The following is a 21,801-nucleotide window of genomic DNA, read 5'->3' as shown; positions in this document are numbered from 1 at the left end:
GCCCGCGCCAGGCCCGAAGCCGAGGCGGGACTGGGCCGCCCCCGCCGCGCCCGCCCTCCCTCCTGGGATGCCGTGCTGAAGCCCAGCATGGCGGGCCCGGGCCCCACCTACCCGCTGCACCGACTCGTCTGGGCGAACCGGCACCGCGAACTGGAGGCCGCGCTCCACAGCCGCCAGGTGAGGCCCACCGGGCACCCGGGCTGTCCTCCGGGCCGCGCACCCAAAGCCAGGTCTCCGTCTTGGAGGCTGCCAGGCCTGATCCGAAGCCCGGGTCACCTGCCCCTCTCGCTTGAGCCTCTGGCCTCTGCTTCCAGCGCTGGGCCTTGCCCAGCCCGTCTCCCCGCCTCACACTGCATCCACCCCCGAATTCGCGCCACAGCACCCCTGAGCCGGGCTGAGAACAGGCAGCCTGGCTCTACTCCCCGGGCCTGTCCAAACGCTTGACATCTGCAGCTGCACCTCTGCCTGACCAGGCCCCACCACCGGGCCCCCAGCTCTATTCTGGCAGAAGGCAGGAGAGGTGGGCAGGCCCTTCCCACCTGTCCCCTCCCCTTTCCTATTAGGACACACAGGCCACCCCTGCCATTTCCATGGTCTGTCTGCTATCTTTATTTCCCACAACGACTCCCAACCACGTTCAGCCTAGGGGTCTTGCTTCTCCTTACTTGCCCTGTGCTGAGTGTCCCATCTCTCCCAGCACGACATTGAACAGGAGGACCCCCGGGGGCGCACTCCCCTGGAGCTGGCTGTGTCCCTGGGGAACCTGGAGTCCGTGAGAGTGCTCCTTCGACACAATGCCAATGTGGGCAAAGAGAGCTGCCAGGGCTGGGCAGGTACTACAGAGGGCAGAGGGGCTCCCCCCGAGGCTGGCAGCGGGGTTGGTGCGGCAGTGAGTGGTCAGGCCTGGGGCCGTGGGTGAGCTCCCCCCCCAGCAGCCTGGTGCCCCTAGTCCTGCAGGAGGCAGTCAGCACTGGGGACCCAGAGATGGTACAGCTGGTGCTCCAGTATCGGGACTACCAGAGGGCCACGCAGAGGCTGGCGGGCATTCCAGAATTGCTCAACAAACTCCGCCAGGTACAGCCGGGTGCAGAGGTGTGTGGCCGTTGGGGGAGGGGGTGCCATGTCAAGGGGCCATGACAGACTACACGGGCAGGGGGTCCCTCTGGTCACCTACTCAGTCTTTGCCACATGCTTTCCCAACACTGTAGACAATGCTCCCTCTCTCTGGCCTGCAGTCCAGGGTCATATAGGAAAGAGAGACATCCAGGCCCCAATGGGTGACATCAGGTCCAGTGGGAGCAAAGCCAGGGCTGACATCCCAGGTCCCTTATATGAGAAATCTCAGCAGAGCTTAGATGTGGGCCTCCTGGTGAATGCCTGTTTCCTGGAGGGAGAGTTTCGTCTGACTCAGCGGTGGGGGCGGGTACCCGGAGTTCCTGTGCGCCGTCCTCAAGCATGAAGAGGTCTGGCCAGGAGAGCACCCTACCTTGTGGCCCCCACCCCAGGGGCAGCCCCAGATCAACAGTAAGGATTCTGGGACCCCGAGGGAGCAGAAGTTCCCCCAGAGCCCCTCAGCAGGCTAGCGGCCAGGTGGAGACTGGCCTCCAGGCCCCAGATACTTACCATCTGATTATTCCAAGACCTTTTTAGGGCCCCACTTTTTAAGTCACCCTTTGCTGGGTGGGAGTTGGTGGTAGCGGGGGTGTATCTCGGACACAGCAGCACTTTAAGGCTTGCTGAGGGGCTGGGCTCCCAGGGGGAGCTGCAGACAAGGAGCCCCCAGGCCCGCCGGCCCCTGGCACCAGGTGGGCCCTGACAGGCGCTCTGGTCTATCGCAGGCCCCCGATTTCTACGTGGAGATGAAGTGGGAGTTCACCAGCTGGGGTGAGTGAGGACCTCTTGGCCTCCGGGGGCGCCGGGAGTGGGATTTTCGGAGAAAGGTGAGCCCTGGTGACCTCCACACCCCCCGCAGTGCCCCTTGTGTCTAAGATGTGCCCAAGTGACGTGTACCGAGTGTGGAAGCGGGGCGAGAGCCTGCGGGTGGACACCAGTCTCCTGGGCTTCGAGCACATGACCTGGCAGCGCGGCCGGAGGAGCTTTATCTTCAAGGGCCAGGGTGAGCTCGGGGGGCCGGAGCGCAGGCACGCGGCAGGCCGGGCCCTCCTGTGGCTCGCGAGGGCTGCGCTATTCTCCGCTCTCCAGACGTGGAAACAGAGGCGGAGGGTGGACGGGCCGCAGGGGCTGGGGCCTCCCCCGCTGAGTGGCAGGTGGCTGAGGGCGCCATGGCGGCCCTTTCCCCACCGTCTGCGGCCCAGCACTCACATGTCCCCCTCCCGTGCGCATGCCGGCCGGCAGAGGCAGGAGCCTTGGTGATGGAGGTGGACCATGACCGGCAGGTGGTGCACACCGAGTCGCTGGGGCTCGCCCTGCACGAGCCGGAAGCGCTGCTGGCGGCCATGCGGCCCAGCGAGGAGCACGTGGCCAGCCGTCTCACGTCTCCTATCGTCTCCACCCACCTGGACACTCGAAATGTGGCCTTCGAGAGGTCAGTTGGGGCCCGGCCACGCTGTGGGTGGTGCCCTTGAGGCTCCTGGGAGGCTGGGCTGCTCACTGGCGCTGCTCAGATCAGGGTGGGGGTCACTGCAGGCCCGGCGGCTCACTCAGACGCCCTGTGGCCACCTTCGGGGCCCTACACGCCTGTTCGCGGGCAGAGGAGGCTAGGTCAGGGGTCCCCAGCGCCTCGACTTCTGACCTCCCATGTTTTCCCACGACAGCAACTATTTAGGCTGTGGTTCAGGGCAGCTGTTTGCCCCAGTGCCGGTTTCTCCGTCGTGTGGCCGTTTCTGGGCCCGAGTCCTGTGTGGGCAGCGGCCGAGGAATCCGACCCTACTGGCCCGGCCGTTGTCTCTGACAACATGCATCCCAGCTCCAGGAACAGACTTCTGAACTACCTTAAGAAACGAACAAACCGACAGCTTAATTGGAATATAATTTTATACACCATGCAGTTCACCTATGTGTAGGGTCCGTCCGGTTCCGCGGTTTTTAGTAGGTTCACTGATATGCACTTCTCCCTACAGTTGGTTTTAGACCATTGTCCTCACCCCAAAAAGAAATCCTTTAGCCACTGACTCCAGTGCCCTGACCTCCCCTTCCCCAGCCCCAGGGAACCCCTGATGGGCTATGTCTACAGATTGCCTCCTCCTGGACTTTCCCACGCCTGGATCCTGTACTGGGGGTCTCTTGTGACTTCCTGCATTGAGCAGCATGCTTTCCAAGTCCATGCAGGTTGTGGCCTGTGACCTTCGTTCCTTCTATGGCTGTCCGTCGTGTGGCTCTTCCACACTGACGGACAGTAGGATTGCTTCCGTCTTTTGCCCGTTATGAATAATGCTTCTGGAATATCAGTATCCCAAGTGTTTGTGTGGACATAGGTTTCATTTCTCTCTGGTGATCCCCGGGAGTAGAATCGCTGGGTCCCTTGGTAACTGGATGTTTAACGTTTGAAGACCCGCCAGACCGTTTACCGAGGGGGCTGCAGCGTGTTACAGCGCCCCCCACCCCCCATCCACTTCGCGTCCTCACCAACACCTTGGTGTTTGTGTATTTTTGGATTATAACCACCGTGGGGGTGGGGGTGAGGTGTGGCTCCTCATCCTGGCTTTGATTTGCATTTCCTTAATGGTTAGTGATACGGAGCACCTTTTCACGTGCTTATTGGCCATCTGTGTATCTTCTTTGGAGAAGTGTCTACTCAGATCCTTTGGGCATTTAAGCAATTGGGTTATCTATTGTTTACATATAAATATTTATTTATATTAATGTTTATTTACTTATTTACTTATTTTGAGAGAGAGAGAAAGAGCACGAGCGGGGAAGGGGTAGAGAGAGAGGGAGAGAGAGAAAATCCCAAGCAGGCTCTGCGCTGTCAGCACGGAGCCCGACGCAGGGCTCAAACTCATGAACCGTGAGATCCTGACCTGAGCTGAAATCAAGAGTCGGATGCTTAACCAGCTGAGCCACCCAGGCCCCAGCAATTGGGTTAGCTTTTTATCATTGAGTTGCAAGAGTTCTTTACGTCCTCGGACATGATTTGCAGATATTTCCTCCTATCTTGTGGGGTTGACTTTTTACTGTCTTGACGGTATCCTTTGAAAGCACAAGTTTTTAATTTTCACGACATCCAGTGCATCTGTTGTTTCTTTTGTCACCTGCCCTTCTGGCGCACATCTACCACTATTTGGTCAAGTCCAAAGTCATCAAGATTTCCCCCCATGTTTTCTTCTGGAAGTTCTATGCTCTCTAGCTTATCTTCTGATCCATTTTGAATTCATATTTGTGGCAGGTAAGGGCCCAACCTCGTTCTTTCAGAGGTGACGATCCACTCGTCCCGGCCCCGTGTGTTCAGAAGACGGTTCTTTCCCCACCGAGTGGTCTTGGCACGCTCGTGGGAAATCAGGTGACTCTCGATTCTATTCCGTTGATTTCCGTCGGTCTTTGTGCTGGTGCCACACTGTCTCACTTAAGTGATGCCTTGTAGTAAGTTTTGAAATCGGAAAGGGTGTGTCTTTTGACTGTTCTTCCTTCTCAGGATTATTTTGGGTATTCTGGGTCCCTTGCGATTTCACGTAAATTCCAGAGTCAGTCTGTCAATTTCTACAAAGAAGCCAGCTGGGATTCTGAGGGGCTTTGTGCCGAATCTGTGGCTCGCCTGGGGAGTACCACCATCTTGACAGTGTTGGGCGTCCCCTACGGAGGACATGTGATCATTCCCCACGTACTTAGGTCTTTTAATTTTTTTTTATCATTCACAGCTGTAAATTTCCCTCGAATCACTGCTTTAGCTGCGTCCCATAAGTTTTGATGGATCGTATCTTTCCTTCCATTTATCTCAAAGCATTTTCTGATTTATCTTTCGCTCTATTCATTGATCCTTTAGGATTTTCAGGAGTGTGCTGTTTACTTTCCACACATCTGTGAGTTCCCCCGAATCTTTACTCTGTTATCGATTTCTCATTTCATTTGCTTGTGGTTAGAGAACATACTTTGTAGGATTTTTCTCCTTTCAGTTTTATCGAGGTTTGTTTCATGGCATCACACACGATGCATCCTGAATAAATAAAGTAAGACAAAATAAAATAAAATAGGATAAAATAAAATAAAATAATCTGGGGTAAAAAGGAAAAGAATAAGGAAGGACAGATTCAACAAGATAGGCAGAATGTTGGGAAGTGTTGAGCCGGGTGCCGAGGACTTTCTAACTATTCTCTCTCCTATTTTGTCTTACTTTATTTTATTTTAATGTTTATTCATTTATTTTTGAGAGAGAGAGAGAAACAGACACAGAGAGAGGGAGACATAGAATCCAAAGCAGCCTTCAGGTTCTGAGATGTCTGTTCAGAGCCCGATGCGGGGCTCGAATGTATGAACCATGATCATGACCTGAGCCAAAGTCGGAGACTTAACCGACTGAGCCACCCAGGCGCCTTTACCCCGGATTATTTTAAAGCACATCCCAGATGTCCTGTCATTTTAACAGTAAACACTTCTGCGCGTGACTCTAACAAAGAAGGATGTTTTTAAAAACCAGCCCCAACACCGCTATCACACCCGACAAAACTAAGGAGAACCCCTCGGTAGTGTTTAGCCCCCCGTCCTCGCGCGGTGGTCCCCAGCCGGCCGGCCTCCTCGTCAAGGCCCTTGCGGGTTTCACAGAGGGAAGGCTAATCGGAAGGGGTCTCTGGAAGGGAAGGCTCTGGCTAGGGCTGGGGGGCACGGGTCCTCATGAGCTCCTGTTTGGTCTGTTTCAGGAACAAATGTGGGATCTGGGGCTGGCGGTCCGAGAAGATGGAAACCGTTAGCGGCTACGAGGCCAAGGCAGGAGACGCTAGTGGTGGGGGCTGGGGTAGGAGGCAGGGCCCAGGACTCCAGCCCTGCTCCACGTCCGCCCGTGTGGGAGAGGGACAGAGTAGCCCACGGCCTCTGGAGGCCCCACGCGGCCGTGGGGACTCAGTGAGGCCCGGGTGCCCAGGCGCTGCTGAGCACGTAGGGTTTGCCCCGGCACTGGCCCCGACCCAGGTTTCCGAGATGAAACGAGGAGCGTTTCCCCCCTCACTGCTGAGTCCCCGTGGTTCGGACCGGGCCACCTCCTCCATGTGGGGGGCGAGGTCCTGTCGGTCCCTGCGGAGAGGGGGCTCGGGCCCTGTACCGGTGAGGCTCAGTGTGGGCGACAGGCTCTGAGCCCTCAGCTCCCCCCCGTGTCTCCCCTGCTCTCCAGGTATACAGTGCCACCAACGTGGAGCTGGTGACACGCACTCGCACGGAGCACCTCTCTGACCAGGACAAGTCGAGGAGCAAAGGTAAACCCAGGTGCGCCTGCCTGTGGCCCAGTCACGCCCCACGCCGGGGTCACCATGCTCCGGGGTCGGGGCCCCAGCTCCGGGCACAAGCCGGGGGACCTCCCCGTTCCTGTGCGCTCCGTCTCCCCGCTCCCCTCCCTGCCCCCACAGGAGGCTCCCGGGGCGGATGGCGGGTGAGGGCAGTCTGGGCGCGGTGGCCCCAAGTCTCCTCACGGGCTCCCGCCCCTTCCCCACAGGCGGGAAGACTCCGTTCCAGTCCTTTCTCGGGATGGCCCAGCAGCACTCCTCCCACAGCGGGGTGAGCCAGGCCCGGGGGCGGGGGGCCGCAGGGCAGGGCTGGGCCGGCAGCCACCCTCCCGCGCACTGAGCCCGGTCCTGGGCCCTCCCAGACTCCTGTGCAGCAGGCCGCCAGCCCCACCAACCCCACAGCCATCTCCCCCAGCGAATACTTTGACCCCAACTTCAGCCTGGAGTCAAGGAACATCGGCCGCCCCATCGAGATGTCCAGCAAAGTTCAGAGGTGCAGTCTTGGGGCTGGCTCGGGGACTTGCCTCAGGGACGGGGATGCCGCCTGGCCCCCCGAGCCCCTTGTGGACCCCTGTCACACATGGGGCCCACCGGAGTGGGGACCCACTCACCCAGCCACTTGCCTTCCAGACTCTCCTTCTTGGGGACGGAGCCAGGTCTGTCTTATCCATGGTTGTTGGCAGGGGGCTTGGCCCAGAGGATTGGTCACTCTTGTTTGGGGAATAAATGAATGAGTGGGTGAGCAGCACCACCCATTTATGGTTTTCTGTTCAACTGAATGAGCACCGCCCGGAGGCCAGCTTGTGGCAGAGGGCAAGGGCCCCCGGCTCTACCGCCTCCTGGCTTTGAGGCCTCAGAAAACGTCTTCCCCTCCAAGAGTCTGTTCTCTTCCTCAGTAAAATCCGGTCCCTCTTAGCCACCTGCTCACAGGGGTGCTCGGGGGATCTCAGGAGCCAGGACCTAGAACTTACGACGAGCCCAGCACTGCCCTAGGAACCACCGAGCCCAGTACTGCCCTAGGAACCACAGGCAGACTTAGCCACTGACTGGTGGAGCGGGGATTCGAACCCTGGTCATCCTGACCTCTGGGCTTTGCTGGCACTGGCCAGCTGTGGGCTGGGGAGGAGGACCTGGCTGTGGGCGAGGCCATGGCTGAAGCCAGTGGCCCGGCCCTGCCTCTTCATCCAGAGGCGTTGCGCCGGCTCGATATGCCATCGGCCCCAGCCTGGGCCCAGGGTCTGGGGGCAGCTCGGGCGGTAGCGCCAAAGGACAGAAGCTCTTGGGCGCAGCTGAGCAGACGAGAGGGCACCTCAGGCCAGGCAGAGGGCGTGAGTCCAGGCCGGTGTCTGGAGTGGGTGGGTCTTGGCAGAGGGGCCACCAGGAGTTCCTTGATTCACGTCCCGTGCAGGTTCAAGGCAACGCTGTGGCTGAGCGAGGAGCACCCACTGTCCCTGGGTGACCAGGTGACGCCCATCATTGACCTGATGGCTATCAGCAACGCGCACTTTGCCAAGCTGCGGGACTTCATCACCCTGCGCCTCCCCCCCGGCTTCCCGGTCAAGATTGGTGAGGGGCGGTCTGGGGCGGCTCCCGGGCGTGGCGCCGGCCTCTGGCTCAGGCTCCGCTGTCTCCTCACAGAGATCCCCCTTTTCCATGTGCTCAACGCCCGCATCACCTTCAGCAACCTGTGCGGCTGCGAGGAGCCCCTGAGCTCCGTGTGGGTGCCGGCCCCCGGCTCCGGCTCTGCTGTCACCGCTCCAGGTGCCGCCGCGGGCAGGGGGGCAAGGTGGGCGGCGCTGCTCCGTCCGGAGCCCCGGGGCTGAGCACGGCCCTTCTGCCGAGCAGGGAGCCCCTTCCCGTGTGAGGTGGACCCCGCCGTGTTTGAGGTGCCCGCGGGGTACAGTGTGCTGGGCGCGGAGCGCAGCGAGCCCCTTCGCGACGAGGATGACGACCTGCTCCAGTTCGCCATCCGGCAGAGCCTGCTGGAGGCGGGCACCGAGGGGGAGCAGGTGGGGCACAGGTGGGGCCCGGGCAGGGCCGGGCAGGGCCGGGCGTGGGCAGGGGCGCCAGCGGTGACTGCTCTGGGCCCGTCTGCCGCAGGTGACTGTCTGGGAGGCCCTGAGCGACACGCGGCCCGGCACCCACCCTCCTCCCCAGGCCACCGCATACGAGGAGCAGCTGCAGCTGGAGCGGTGAGGCCCTCTGGGACCCCCTGGGACGTCTCGGCCTGCCCTCCCCTGGGGAGCCTGCCAGCCAGCGGGTCCTTGGCTGGTGGGTAGCGAGGAGGTGCCGGTCCCGGGACCCCATGCCCTCTCCGAGGCCCCCCCTCCCTAAGCGGCGCTGCCTGGCATCCAAGGCAGCGTGAGGCTGGGGGAGACAGGGTCCCCTGCCTCGCCTCTTCTCTCCGGTCACCTTGTCCTTGCCCTCCATAGCTGTCTCCCAGCCCTTGGCCTTCTTCCCCAGCCTTAGCACTCACTGGTCTGTTCTCTCCCGTCACGCCTGGCCTGGAAGGGCCCTCCAGGAAAGCCTGCGGATGTCCACAGAGCCCAGCGACCCCGAGTCCCCTCACAGGACCCCCCCGGCCCCGGCCCCCCCGAGCTTTGAGGAGCAGCTTCGCCTGGCCCTGGAGCTGTCTTCGAGGGAGCAGGAGGAGCGGGAGCGGCGGGGGCAGCAGGAGGAGGAGGACTTACAGAGGACCCTGCGGCTCTCGCTCACAGAGCACTGAGTGCCCAGCCCCCCGGGGGGTTGTCTGGGCTGCTCCCCCACCTGCTTTTATAACTTATTTATTTATAAACTCTCTGCTGCTAAGCTGGGGGCCTGGAGCCCTGGGATGGGCTTGTGTTGAGACCAAGGTGGAAATAAAGAGACTTTCAGCAGCAGGCTTGCTCTGCTCACTGGGGACATGGTGGGAGACCCGACCTCGAAGGGGAGACACTGTGGGCAGTGGCCTCAGACCTGGGTTTGAATCCTGGCTGCGGCCCTCTTAGCTTCTCTGAGCCTCAGTTTCCTCAGCTGTAAAATGAGACCGCCTCCCAGCCCCCTGGGCTGTTGGGAGGGTGAAGTGAACCAACAAACCAACAAACGGCAAGTCCTTACAGAGAAGGTGCCTCATAAACGTCCGTTCCCTGCAGTCTTCTTGTCCCATCCACTGGGGACCCAGGTTCCTCCTGCCATTTACTCTGGCTTTGCCAGAACTCACCCCTGCTCCTGTCAAGGAGCGGAAAGGCTGGGCTTCCAGACTCCCCCGGGCCTGGGTTCCTGCCTGTTCAAGGGGAGCATGTGCTCTCTGAGTGACTTTGGACAAGTCGCATGCGGTGCTGCAGCGTGAGCCTGCGCTGCTCTGCTCTGCTCACCTCCAAGGCGGCCCTGAGGATGGCCTGTGAGCTCCCCGGGGTTGTTCTAAGTTCTGCCTGATTTCCACTGACGCACTGACGCATGTCTCCCCAATAATAATTCGTGCAGAGTGGAAACATGAGGGCCAGTCAGCAAGAAGCAATCATTTTGGGGCGCCCCGCAACTTAAGACCTACTATGTCTCATCCTCTCCAAGGTCTGTGTCCCGGTCCTGCCTCTCTAGGTCCCATCTCTTCTGGGTAACAACTGAATGGTTGAAGCCCAAAGCAGAACTCAGGTGACCTAAGTGGGCGGAGCCAGGCCAGGGGCAGGGGCGCCTTCCTGGGAGGAGGGACCGAACCCCGGAACCCTGGAACGAAGACTGCAAGGTGCCGGACCTCCCGCCACTTCCCTCCGAGTCACCGCGCTCCGCACCTGCGCCCCGCCCTGGGCCCGCCCCCAACGTGTTCAGGGGGCGGGGGCGAGACGGACAAACCGAGGAGACGCGAAAGGGAGGGGCGGCGGCTGCTCGGTGCAGGCCCTGCAGAGCCGGTTGGACGCGGGCTGGACCCGTGTCTGGCCCTTTAAGGGCCGCCCCCGAGGAGGTGCCAGGCCCTGGTGGCTCCGGTCTCTCCTTCCTGGTCCTGCGGGGCAGGGACTGTCCGTGGGGCTGTGGGAGGGCACCGTACCCGGACCGGCCCAGGTGTCCCCGGCCTGGCCCCATGGCCCTGGTCACAGTGAGCCGCTCCCCCCCGGCCAGCGGCCACTCCACGCCTGTGGGGCCCACGGTAAGTCTGGCTTTGCCGAGCTGAGCTCCGGCCCACGCAGTTGGCTGCCAGCTGGGCCCGGGGGAGTGCGTCCTGCCCACTGCCAGCCTCCCTTTGAGGCTGCGTGGGGAGGGGACCCGAAGTGTCTCTCTGGAAGGGACTGGGAAAGGGTCTGGAGGCTCCCGGGAACTTAGACCAAAGCAAGATCTGGAGCCCCGAGCACCAGCCCAGCCTGCAGAGGCCCTACTCTCTTCCAGGCCCAGATCTGGGCCAGCCCCTTGGACACCTCCAGCACCTCCACCCACTCACACCCGAGCTGCCCTACCTGGGCCTGGGCCCAGGCTCCCCCGGTGCCTCTGTTTGGGGAGTGGACTAGGGTGGGAAGGGATCTGACCCCTTTCCTGGTTACAGTTCCCAGTTGGGGGGGGGGGCGATCCCATCCCCACCCCCCACCCATCAGCCTTGGTAGCGGAGAGGAGAGTCCTTGCCACCCCCCCACCTCACCTTGCCATGGGGGCTGCTTTCTCTGCAGGACCAGGTATCCAAGCGGAGAAGCCGGCTCCAGCGAAGGTGAGCACCTCCCACTCCCCCAGAGACAACTACCTCCAGCCGCCAGGCCTGGCCACTGCCCTCCTGGAGGGCTCACACCAGAGCCAGCGACTGCGTTTGTGGGCACAGCTGGTGGGCACAGTGGGCTTGCAGCACTGACCTGGCCGCCTTTGCTTTTACCTTCCTCCTGCTCAGTGGGGGCTCCCCCACCGCTATTCCGGACCCTGGCTCAGGCCAGTAATCACAAGCCAAAGGGCAGGGATGGAACAACAGAGCCGAGTACTCCTGGGTCCCTACGAAGTTTACAGTATCTCCTGAGATAGGAATGGGGGAAGGGAAAGGGAACGACCCTTGCCCCCCACCCTAAACAAGTGGGTTGGGGGCTTGAGACCCTCCAAGACAGTAGTTCCCCCAACGTGGGCTTCAGCACTCGGCAACTGGTTAGAAATGCACATTCTCAGGCCTCCACCCCAGACCTCTTGACTCTCCCGGAATGAGGCCCGACACCTGTTCTAACAAGCCTGGTGGGTGATTCTGCTGCACGTCTGTCCTGAGGGGTAGGACGGACCGTAAAATGGTTTCCCTGCTGCCCCTCCAGACAGAGCTTTGCAGTGCTCCGCGGGGCCGTCCTGGGCCTGCAGGACGGAGAGGACAATGGAGAAGCAGCTGACGCTGGCCCTGAGGCCGTGGAGGGACCCCCGGGCGAAGAACAGCCCCACGGGGACCAGATAGACGATGGACAGGGGCCCCAGAGTCCCCGGAAGCAGGAGCAGAGCCAGCACCTGCACCTCATGGTGGAACTGCTGAGACCACAGGACGACATCCGCCTGGTGAGGGGCCGCCAGAGCCATGGAGAAGGGGAGCCAGCTCTTGAGTGGGGGCGGGGGGCGGGCAGGGGCAGCTGAGGGCACAAGGGAGCCAGCGTGTGTGTCTGCTGGGGAGCAGTGGTATGAGGGCTGGTAATACGGGTTCCCCAAACCCCGATGAGCCTAGTCATCCTATCAGGGCGCAGTCGTGTCTCCAGGTCCCCTGGAGGGCTGGGAAATGACAGGGCTCTGCCCTGCGTGAGTCTGTAGGGCCCCATTTGGTCCAAGAGCTGGGAATTACATGGAGACAGGGTTCTGTGCTGCCAGCACATGACCTTCCTGACCCCCTGAGCCGTGTGCATACCCCAGGCCCGGCTTGGTGCTCAGGGGGGGCCCGCGGAGCTGGAGGGGTGCCAGGCGGGGAGGGCACAGGTGGGAGCCAGGACCAGCTCCCAGATGCCTGTGGGACATCTCACTGTCTGTGGCAAGATGGGAAAAACAAAATGCAGGCAGTTTTTCCTAAAGAAGCACTGTCCTTTGTTGTGAGATTGTGTCTTTAGAATTTCTTTGATGAGAAACCTTTCTTGAATCAAATGGTGGTAATGGCTCGTGGAAAAGGTTGTTGTTGTTGTCTAAGCCTCTTTCCTGGGCAGAAATTGAAAATGGGCGATGTGTGCCAGTCCCATTTCCCCCCCGCCCCATACCCCCTTGAAGAAAAACCTTCTTAGGGGCGCCTGGTGGCTCAGTCGCTTAAGCGTCTGACTTTGGCTCATGTCATGATCTCACGGGTTTGGGCCCCGCATCGGGCTCTGTGCTGACAGCTCGGAGCCTGGAGCCTGCTTTGGATTCTGTCTCTCTCTCTCTCGGCCCCTCCCCTCCTCAAGCTCTCTCTCTGTCTCAAAAATAAATAAACATTAAAAAAAGAAGAAGAAGAAGAAGAAAAATCTTCTTAAACATTTTGTTGGACCATGAAATCCAAAAGTTGGCAGCCACTGGGTTGTAACCACCACTCCGGAATCTGGGAAGAGGGCGATGGGCGCAGAGTGAGCAGGCAGCGGGTCTGTTCTAGGCCCGGGTGGGGGTGGGGGAGTGCAGGGTCTTCTTGTGACCCTGGGCTCGCCTCCCCGTCTTCCCAGGCAGCCCAGCTGGAGGCAGCCCGGCCCCCTCGGCTCCGCTACCTGCTGGTAGTTTCCACGAGAGAACATCAGAGCCAGGAGGAGACGGTCCTTCTGGGAGTGGACTTCGCCGACAGCAGGTGCACGCGGGGAGAGGAAGGGAGGGGGGCAAGGGGCTGAGACACTGGGGAACGACGGCTTTTCTTCTGTCCCCTGCCAGCTCCCCGAGCTGCACCCTGGGCCTGGTCTTGCCCCTCTGGAGTGACACCCAGGTGTACCTTGATGGAGACGGGTAAGAGCTGGTGACTGGGAGGAGGAGACGGGAGAGGGTTGTCAGCGGGGTGATGGATGGGATAGAGCACCTGGGCAGTGGGGAGCAGCGGAAGAAATCCAGGCTGGGCGTCTGGGGCCTGGGCCGACTCAGCTCTCCCTCAGATTTGCTGTGTGATCCTAGGCAAGTCACCTGCCCTCTCTGGGCCACAGCCCCCCACCCCATATGTGGCAACTGGGGCTCATTTTGAAGCCCAGACGATGTGTACGCATTCTGAGGACCAGCCTCATGAGGTGGCCAGCAGGTCGGCCTCTCAGGGGCTCTGTCCCAGAACCTGGAGGTGGGTTTTACCCCCACCTGGTCTCCCTCAGGGGCTTCAGTGTGACGTCCGGTGGGCAAAGCCGAATCTTCAAGCCGATCTCCCTCCAGACCATGTGGTAAGGGTTCCGGGCCGCCTCCTCTTCTCAGAGCTGGCGGCAGGGTCTGGGGTGGGGCGGCAGGGAGGACAGTGTGACCCTGCCTCTCCTCTGTCCTAGGGCCACACTCCAGGTGTTGCACCAGGCCTGTGAGGCGGCTCTGGGCAGCGGTCTTGTGCCAGGAGGCAGTGCCCTTACCTGGGCCGGATACTACCAGGACAGACTGAGCTCTGACCAGAGCTGCCTCAACGAGTGGATGGCCATGGCCGACCTGGAGTCTCTGCGGCCACCCAGCGCCGAGCCTGGCCGGTCAGTGCAGGGAGGGGAGGAAAGGGGTGGGAGCCGTGGCGGAGCCGGAGGGGGTCCCCGGACTGATGGGCTCGGCTCCCAGGCCCTCAGAACAGGAGCAGATGGAGCAGGCGATCCGGGCTGAGCTCTGGGAGGTGCTGGACACCAGTGACCTGGAGAGCGTCACTTCCAAAGAGGTGGGCTGAGGGGGTGGGGGGTCCTGTCTGGCTCAGTGTGTAGGGCATGCGACTCTTGATATCCGGGTCATGAGTTCAAGCCCCACGCTGGGCTTAGAGCTTACTTAAATAAATGAATGAATGAATGAATGAATGAATGAATGAATGAATAAATGAATAAATGAATAAAAAAAACTGAAAAGCCCAGAGGTGGGCTGCTGCTCCGGGGAGGAGCAGGGGCCAGGAGGGAACTGGGCCCGGGGCCAGGGCAGGGGTGGGCGGGGAGATCCTGCCACTGGGGCTGAGCCAGTCCTGCATGCCTTGCTTCATTCAGTCCTCTGTCTAGACGGACACGTACTGTCCTCTGAGGCCCCAGAAGGAAGTCCGGAGCATCAGGACGCTGGCAAGACCCTCCCCACCCCAGCCTCTCCTCTCCTTTGGCTCCTCCCGCAGATCCGCCAGGCCCTGGAGGCCCGCCTGGGCCGGCCCCTCCAACAGCACCGTGACTTCATTGACAACCAGATGCTGCTGCTCATGGCCCAGCAGGACCGCGCCTCCCGCATCTTCCCCCACCTCTACCTGGTGAGCGGCAGGGGACGCGCAGGCAGGTGGGTGCTGCAACTGGGGGAGACGGAGGGTGATCCTCTGTCCCCCTCCCTCCCCCGCAGGGCTCAGAGTGGAACGCGGCCAACCTGGAGGAGCTACAACGAAACAGGTAGGGCTCTGGGCCCCTCAGGGCCCCCCAGCTCTGTCTCCCCTTCCCTGGCCTCACCCCAAGGGGCAACCTGGCTAGAAACCCCCAGGTGCCCCTGAGCAGCGGCTAGCTCTGCCTCCGACCCCCCCACCCCTGCAAGGTCTTGGTGGCCGGAGAGAGGGGGCCTGCTCCCTCCCTCCCTGTAAAGCAAGACCCACGGGCAGAGGGAGGAGGGGGAGGGCAGCACTGGGCGCCCTGAGGGCCTTTCCCAAGCAGAAGAGGCCCTCTCCGCCTGACCATGCCTCAGGGGAGACAGCAGCGGGCCTGGTTGCCTGCGATTTGTCCACCGCTGGCTTCTGGGAAACCTACGGTGGCCCCCGTCACCCACTGCTGCAGATCCACCCGGTCTCAGATCAAAGCTACCCCTTGACTGACTCCTGAGAATAACAGGCTCAGTGCTTCCGTCAGCCCTGCTGCCGCCCAGACCAAAGGGCAAGACTCAGGACCCGCAGGGCAACACAATTCGCTCAGGGCCACAGCCCTCTCCTCCGCACGACTGCACCGTCCCCACCTGACTCTCAGAACCGAGAGCTAAACAGAAACAGCAGGGTTGGCCAGTCTGCTGGCCAATGGCCTGGTGCCCCTGGCAACGTCAGCTGGGCCGCATACCCGCCTCCCCCCACAGGGTCAGCCACATCTTGAACGTGGCCCGTGAGATCGACAACTTCTACCCCGAGCGCTTCATCTACCACAATGTGCGCCTCTGGGATGAGGAGTCAGCCCAGCTGCTGCCCCACTGGAAGGAGACACACCGCTTTGTGGAGGCTGCGAGGTGGGGCGCCCCCTCCCCCTCCCCCCCACTCCAGCTTCAGGTGGTCCCCTTGCCCTATTCCTGCCTGCTTAGGACCTCTCCTGCCTGCTTAGGACCTCTCCACTGCACTGGGGGGGGGCACTCCCTGACCTCCTCCCTGCGCCCCCCAGGGCCCCTCACAGTGACGGTGCAGGGAAGGGGGCGGAGGGCAGCTGACCGAGTTCTGCTCCGCAGAGCCCAGGGCACTCGGGTGCTAGTGCACTGCAAGATGGGTGTCAGCCGCTCGGCCGCCACGGTGGTGGCTTACGCCATGAAGCAGTACGGCTGGGGTCTGGAGCAGGCCCTGCGCCACGTGCAGGAGCTCCGGCCCGTCGCCCGCCCCAACCCAGGCTTTCTGCGCCAGCTGCAGACCTACCAGGGCATCCTGACGGCCAGGTGCGGGCAGGGCAGGGCGATGCGGGAGCGCAGGGGGTGGGCCTGGACTCTGAGAGTGGCTGCTGGGTCCCTCAGCGCTGACTCGAGGCCGCTTCTTTCCAGCCGGCAGAGCCATGTCTGGGAGCAGAAAGCGGGTGGAGCTTCCCCAGAGGAGCCCCTCGCCCCCGAGGTGTCTCCGCCATTCCCACCTCTTCCGCCCGAACCGGGGGGCAGTGGGGAGGCGAAGGCTCTGGGTTTGGAGGAGGGCCAGTCAGCCCTGAAAGAAGAGCCTGGCCCACGGCCCCGTATCAACCTCCGAGGGGTCATGAGGTCCATCAGCCTCCTAGAGCCTTCCTCGGAGCTGGACGGCACTTCAGGGGCCAGTGACCTGCCTGAGGTGAGGCCGGAGCTAGGGAAGGAGCCCAGGCCCAGGCCCATTAGGGGACGGAAGTAGGAGGGGCAGATGGTGCCTGGCAGGACCGGTGCCTGACTTCCCATGGGGACCATTCTCTGGGTGGCTCACTTGTGTCCCCTCAAAGCAGCCAAGGAGACCCCATGGGGGGATCAGTGAGCACTGCCCTCCGTGGGAGCCGGAGGGCAGCCGTGGGCCGGGGGCATCCGCGTGGGCTTCTGGGCTGAGCCAGCCCTGGCGTGAAGGCTGCAGCCTGCCGCAAGGACCTGCTTCCTAAGGGCCAGGGCTGCGCGGCCCTGGCCCGAGTATCCTCCCTGGGCCAAGAGCTGGACAACCAACCGCTGACCCCGCATGAGGTGGATGAGATGATCTCTGTGCCCCCCAGATCTGAGGGGCAGCCGTCAGAGGATGGGGTACAGAGCTCATGGCACTCACACGACCAAATGCGGGCTGAGCAGCTGAGCACCCTCTGTGCTCGGTGCTGCAGGGCACAAGTAGACGACCGGTGGCTGGCCTCTGCCTTGGGAAGCCAGACCCACTACAGGCCTGGAGGCCAAGCTGGCTGATCTGGAGGAAGGAGAGCGCGTTACAGAGGGCGGGAACATTTGTGAGAGGCTTCCTGGAGGAGGTGGCACTGGGTATGGACGGTTGATGGCTGAGCGTGGGTGTTCCTAAAGGCAGCGCCTTCACTCGGCACCCAGTCAGAGCCCGGCATCTGGAAGGTGTTTCACCCGAGGTCTCGGGACTGACTGTTCAAAGGCAGCGGGGGCAAGAGGAGGAGGAGGGGCCGGGAGCACAGGAGGGCTTCTGGGGCCGGAACGAAGACCGGTGGGGGCCAAGGAGCCGGGCAATGGGGCTGGGGTGCTGTCTTCCCTCCTCTGGAAATATGGCCATGAGTTGCTCAGGTTTTCTGCATTCACTTAACATTCCCCCCTTTCCAGGCTTTGTGCTTAAGACCACTACCCTGGGAAGACCTAGTGATTCTTCTTCCACTCGGCCCCTTCCAGGTGTTTTCTTCAAATGAGTCTTCAGAAGAAGACCCCCCAGAGCCCTTCCCTCAGCCCTCCAAGGCCAAGGGAGGAGGGCCGGCTCGCAAGGGGCCTTGGCCTGCCTTGAAGTCCCACCAGTCCGTGGCTGCCCTCAGCAGCGCCGCCCTGGTGGCCAGCCGGACCCGGGCCTTGCAGGAGCAGGAGGAGGCGGGCTGTTCCTCCACTCGCAGGCTCCGGAAGGTGGTGAGGCAGGCCAGCATGGATGGCAGCGGGGAGGAGGGTGAGGCTTGAGCCCTCGCGCATGCTCATGGCCCCCTAGACACAAATAGAGGCGCCTGAAACAAGTCCGGGACGAGCAGCCTGCATTCCTGTCGGCCTGCCCACATTCCTTTTAGCTCCTCCCCAGCGGCCCCAAGACTCGGCACTACAGCTCTGCTCCTAAGGCCTTAAGTCTCAGACAAGTGCACCTTTCCAAGGGCTCCAGATCTTCTCTGAATGTGACAGAGAGACTGAAGGCGGTGCCTTTGGGGCAAGAGCACCTGGCTTCATTCTCAGCTGCTGCCTGAAACATTCACGTGCAGCCAGGGACTAAAACACTGCGTGTCCCAGTGCAGGAAGGCTCATGCCCCCTCCTCCCCCACACCCATGTGCCTCACTCCTGCCCCCCTTCATTCCTGGGGCCCACTAGGCCCCAGGGCCAAGGGTAACCTCAGTCCCCGGTTCTGGGGGCTCTGGGGAGCGGAGAGCCGGCCCCGCAGATGGGGCCTCCCTCCCACACTCCACCACCAGCCCATCTTCGGCTGCTGCCCCCCGTGCCTCGCCCCTCCCCGACCACAGTGCGCTGGGTCACAGGGCACCAGGCCAAAGAGAGTCTTCTTTTTGTCCTTCACGGCCTCTGGCCAGTTTTTCACAGTCTTAATAATATCTGGCTTTGTACTTAAAAATTAAAAAAAAAAGTTTTCATATTATTTTCACCTTTATGGTAAAGCTGTGTGCCTGTGAGTCTGATCCTTCTCTGGTTACACACCGAGTCTGGCCTCTCTTGGCCCTTCCGGTCTCCTCGGCGCAGCCACCGGGTGTCCTGAGGCAGGCCCTGTGTGGAGGACAGGAGTGGGGGGGGCGGGGGCGGGACGAGGAATGGGGAAGAGAAGAGGGGAGACGGTGCCATCTCCCTCATTTCCTGGGGTGGGGCCTGGGTAAATGTTAGCTGCCCCCGCACCCCTCGGGCAGGTTGGGGTGGGGGGCAAGTCTACACTGGGCAGCAGGTGCTTGGCTCTTTTGGGACAGCTGAAGGGAGTTACCCATGAGGAAGTGGGAGCTGCCAACGCCTCTCTGGACAGGACCAAGCCTGTTCCAGAAGCCCAGGCTCCTTCTGGACACTTGATGACTGCTCTCTGTGCGTCTCAAGACTCTTCCTCTTGCTGCAGTGCAAGAGGGCCTGATCTTCCACGCCAGTCCATCCCTGCCAGGGAAGAAGGACCCTCGGTGGGCCCTCCCCTTCTGCATCCAGGTTCCTTGCTCCACTTTACTGTTCAAAAGAGCACACGGTTCTGTCTTTGTCACTTCTGTCTCCTCTTCCCCAGACCCTATCCTCCGCCCTGTGAACACATGACTTCGGGTGGGGGTGGGGGTGGTCTGGAACTCCCTCCTTCAAAGCAGACTCAAGAGGTAGGAGCTGGCACCACATTGAGAACTCGTGCCCCATTTTGAGGGCATTTCTCACCCAGACGCCGGTGGGACCCCTAGAGGACCAGGGGGCAGGAAACCTGGGATCTAGCCCTGGCTCTGCCACTTATAACTTACTTCACCTCAAGTCCCTGTTTCTTTCTGTAAAAATAAGGGATTAAGACTAGGAAATCCCTAAGTGCCCGATGCCCACTTTGATATTTTAACAATACGTGTCATCTATCCATTGACAGAATTCACCCTCAACACGCCCCTACAAGAGGGACGACGGTGCCTGTCTGCAGGCGACACGCCGAGGGTCACCGGTGGGGTCCAGAGGAGCCAGCCTGGTTCCTGAGCTGCTTCACGGATCCACCCTCCGAGCAAACAGTGCGGCTGCCTGTCATCTTGCCGCCAACTACGCATCTCACACAGGCTGTCCTTGAAGTCCTAAGCCAGGGTTAGGCTCAGGGAGGGTGACAGTGTCAGTGTTGGGAGGGAAGCCAAGGCCGGGCCCCGCCCTCCTAACCCTCTCCAGCTGGGAGAGCAGAGTCCTATCATGAACTCAGAGCTAGGGGCTGACTATGGACAGGAACTGACTGGCTCTCAGTCCGTAGAGCATCTGATTCTTGATCTCAGGGTCGTGGGTTCGAGTCCCATCATGGGGTTTAGAGATGACTTTAAAAAAATGCAAATGATTAAAAAATACACACACATCTCACACAAATTCTAAAGGGGCAAAAAAGTTAAAAAAAAAAGGTATACAATGAAAAGTATGTGTTCTTTTGATCTTAGTTCACAGGCAGCATTGTTACAGCTTCTTCTGGGGCCCTCCAAACACATGCCATGCTTACATCATCAAATATATATATGTATTCCTTTAAAAACATAAATTATAGGGGCGCAGTTGGTTAAGCGTCTAACTGGTGGTTTAGGCTCAGGTCATGATATCATTCATGGTTTTGTGAGTTCGAAGCCCGCATTGGGTTCCACGCTGGCAGTGTGCGGAGCCTGCTTGGGATCCCCTCTCTCTTCCCCCTTCTCTCTCTCTACCCTTCTCCCACTTGTGCTCTGTCTCTTCCAAAATAAACTTAAAAAAAAAACCACATAAATTATAGCATGTTAACATACTCTACACTTCGACATTTTTTTCTTTCATAGCACAAAGAATGGCACATCAGTTCCAAAAGCTCTCTTTTATTTTTAATATTTTTAAGTTTATTCATTATTGAGACAGAAACAGAGCATGAATGGGGGATAGTCAGAGAGAGGGGGAGACACAGAATCCAAAGCAGGCTCCAGGCTCTGAGCTGTCAGCACAGAGCCCGACGTGGGGCTCGAACCCATTCGAACCATGAGATCATGACCTGAGCCGAAGTTGGACCCTTAACCGACTGAACCACCCAGGCACTCGAAAGGCTCTCATTTTTAAAACATTCATACACATTTTATTCTATGAACTCTATTTATTTAAGTGCTCATCTACTAGAGAACATTCAGGTTGTTTATGGATTTTTTTTTTTGTCATTCCAAGTAATGCTTAAGTATTCTTGCATATACTTTCTGGTGCACACATGGCCACTAAACCTGTAGAACATATTTCTAGAACTGCTGAAGCAAAGGCTATACGCATTTAATTTGGAAGGCATTGCCTAATTTCCTTCCACGAAGTTGCACCAATGCACAGCAAACAGGAATGCCTGTGCATGTCCTTAAGGGACCGTCCAGCCTACACCACTCCAACGTCATTTCCAGGACCGTAACAACACTCCCAGAGGAGAAAGAGCACGCATTATAATTTACCACCTTTTTTGGAAATAGGAAACTGAGGCCCAGAGAAAGTAACTGAGTCTCTGATAGGGTCTGAAATGGATCCTAAGTTTCTAGATCTCAGCCCGGAGGCCGAACTCGGACGGACAGGGCAGCACCCAGCCTGCAGGGCTTCACCAGTTCTGCCCAAGGCCGCCGAGGGCGGAGGGACGGGAGCACCCCTGCTCGGGAATCCCACGTCGGCCCACACAAGCCGCGGGAGCCTCTCTGGAGCCGGGCCGGTCCCCAGCCCAGGCGTGAACCCTTGCCCTAAGGAGCTCACCTCCCTCGGACAGCAGGTGCCTCCCAGAACACTGCCACCTTCCAAGAGTTCTCCCTCCGCCCGGCCTGGGTCGGCCGGGGCCAGGGAGGCCCCTGGTCAGGAGTACATTTCAAAGGGCACAACTGAACGCGGAGAAGAGAGCGCCACCCGGCCTCTTCCCCCGACACCCTAGACGCCTCAGAGCCGCGGCTGCCAAGAGTAACTACCTTTCGGGCCTCCGCGGCCTCTCCTACGCCGGCAGCGCTGGGGCTCCGGGTGGGGGGCTGTGGGACCGACCCTACGGCGCGGAACACACGGCGACGCTCGGGCGCCATCTTGCGTCCGTTCCTTTGACTGCCGGGAGCAGCCCGGAAACTACATTTCCCACCGTGCCTAGCGCGTCCGCGCAGACGCGAAGAGCCTCTCTCGTTTCCATGGGACCCTCGCCCCTTAGGGTCCCAGGTTCTTGATGCTGTGGCGCGCTTGGCTGTTGGTCCCCCTCAGATGCCCTCACGCTAGACGGAGTCTGCGGACAGCTGAGGGGGCAGAGTAGGGGGCTTGAGGGGAGGGGGCCAGGCGGCTCTCCTCCCGGGACCAGCGCTCCCAAACTCTCGGCATCCGGCCGTCCGCGCGCTCCCC

The 21,801-nt window shown here is 60.4% G+C and overlaps 2 protein-coding genes and 1 long non-coding RNA gene across 10 annotated transcripts; 2 read left to right on the top strand and 1 right to left on the bottom strand.

Moving 5' to 3' along the window:
• The first annotated feature begins 6 nt into the window (after window positions 1-6).
• On the top strand, window positions 7-9,265 carry ANKRD13D (ankyrin repeat domain 13D). 5 transcript variants are annotated; one of them, XM_029957358.1, is made up of 15 exons: window positions 7-177; window positions 698-833; window positions 950-1,074; window positions 1,839-1,884; window positions 1,973-2,116; window positions 2,356-2,545; window positions 5,811-5,877; window positions 6,278-6,359; window positions 6,596-6,657; window positions 6,749-6,879; window positions 7,795-7,952; window positions 8,025-8,147; window positions 8,232-8,395; window positions 8,487-8,578; window positions 8,898-9,265. In XM_029957358.1, exons 1-15 carry the CDS (start codon window positions 88-90, stop codon window positions 9,109-9,111), a joined length of 1,824 nt encoding a protein of 607 aa, XP_029813218.1. In that variant the 5' UTR covers window positions 7-87; the 3' UTR covers window positions 9,112-9,265. The 5 variants fall into 5 exon arrangements, with proteins under 5 accessions (XP_029813218.1, XP_029813217.1, XP_029813216.1 ...); XM_029957357.1 differs by having other exon boundaries at window positions 950-1,092; XM_029957356.1 differs by having other exon boundaries at window positions 7,795-8,147.
• An 856-nt stretch (window positions 9,266-10,121) lies between these two features.
• On the top strand, window positions 10,122-18,413 carry SSH3 (slingshot protein phosphatase 3). Of its 2 annotated transcripts, XM_029957325.1 has the most exons (14): window positions 10,122-10,506; window positions 11,018-11,055; window positions 11,633-11,864; window positions 12,977-13,095; window positions 13,176-13,247; window positions 13,598-13,663; window positions 13,763-13,951; window positions 14,034-14,127; window positions 14,560-14,688; window positions 14,775-14,821; window positions 15,486-15,632; window positions 15,846-16,046; window positions 16,149-16,422; window positions 17,445-18,413. In XM_029957325.1, the coding sequence occupies exons 1-14, from the start codon at window positions 10,441-10,443 to the stop codon at window positions 17,715-17,717; spliced, it is 1,947 nt and encodes a 648-aa protein (XP_029813185.1). In that variant the 5' UTR covers window positions 10,122-10,440; the 3' UTR covers window positions 17,718-18,413. The 2 variants fall into 2 exon arrangements, with proteins under 2 accessions (XP_029813185.1, XP_029813186.1); XM_029957326.1 differs by lacking the exon at window positions 15,846-16,046.
• LOC115306771 lies at window positions 12,379-21,784 on the bottom strand. 3 transcript variants are annotated; one of them, XR_003915438.1, is made up of 7 exons: window positions 21,390-21,784; window positions 18,728-18,954; window positions 18,402-18,519; window positions 16,027-17,741; window positions 13,584-13,709; window positions 13,019-13,261; window positions 12,379-12,485 (listed from the first exon to the last, which is right to left on the bottom strand). It is a non-coding gene; the product is annotated as an uncharacterized LOC115306771 (long non-coding RNA). The 3 variants fall into 3 exon arrangements; XR_003915437.1 differs by lacking the exon at window positions 12,379-12,485 and adding an exon at window positions 12,785-12,858; XR_003915439.1 differs by lacking the exon at window positions 12,379-12,485 and adding an exon at window positions 12,785-12,858 and having other exon boundaries at window positions 13,019-13,233.
• Between the last annotated feature and the right edge of the window lie 17 nt (window positions 21,785-21,801).

Source organism: Suricata suricatta, chromosome 11, assembly GCF_006229205.1.
Source record: "Suricata suricatta isolate VVHF042 chromosome 11, meerkat_22Aug2017_6uvM2_HiC, whole genome shotgun sequence".
Lineage (NCBI taxonomy): Eukaryota > Metazoa > Chordata > Mammalia > Carnivora > Herpestidae > Suricata > Suricata suricatta.
This window is presented reverse-complemented; position numbering and strand designations above follow the sequence as displayed.

Excerpts from the sequence above, each read along its gene's own strand:
- ANKRD13D (XM_029957355.1), top strand. The coding sequence starts at position 88 with ATGGCGGGCCCGGGCCCCACCTACCCGCTGCACCGACTCGTCTGGGCG. Across the intron at positions 2,117-2,355 it reads CTTTATCTTCAAGGGCCAGG|AGGCAGGAGCCTTGGTGATG; the intron begins GTGAGCTCGGGG and ends GCCGGCCGGCAG. Across the intron at positions 2,546-5,810 it reads CGAAATGTGGCCTTCGAGAG|GAACAAATGTGGGATCTGGG; the intron begins GTCAGTTGGGGC and ends GGTCTGTTTCAG.
- SSH3 (XM_029957325.1), top strand. The coding sequence starts at position 10,441 with ATGGCCCTGGTCACAGTGAGCCGCTCCCCCCCGGCCAGCGGCCACTCC. Across the intron at positions 10,507-11,017 it reads CCACGCCTGTGGGGCCCACG|GACCAGGTATCCAAGCGGAG; the intron begins GTAAGTCTGGCT and ends CTTTCTCTGCAG. Across the intron at positions 14,128-14,559 it reads AGAGCGTCACTTCCAAAGAG|ATCCGCCAGGCCCTGGAGGC; the intron begins GTGGGCTGAGGG and ends CTCCTCCCGCAG.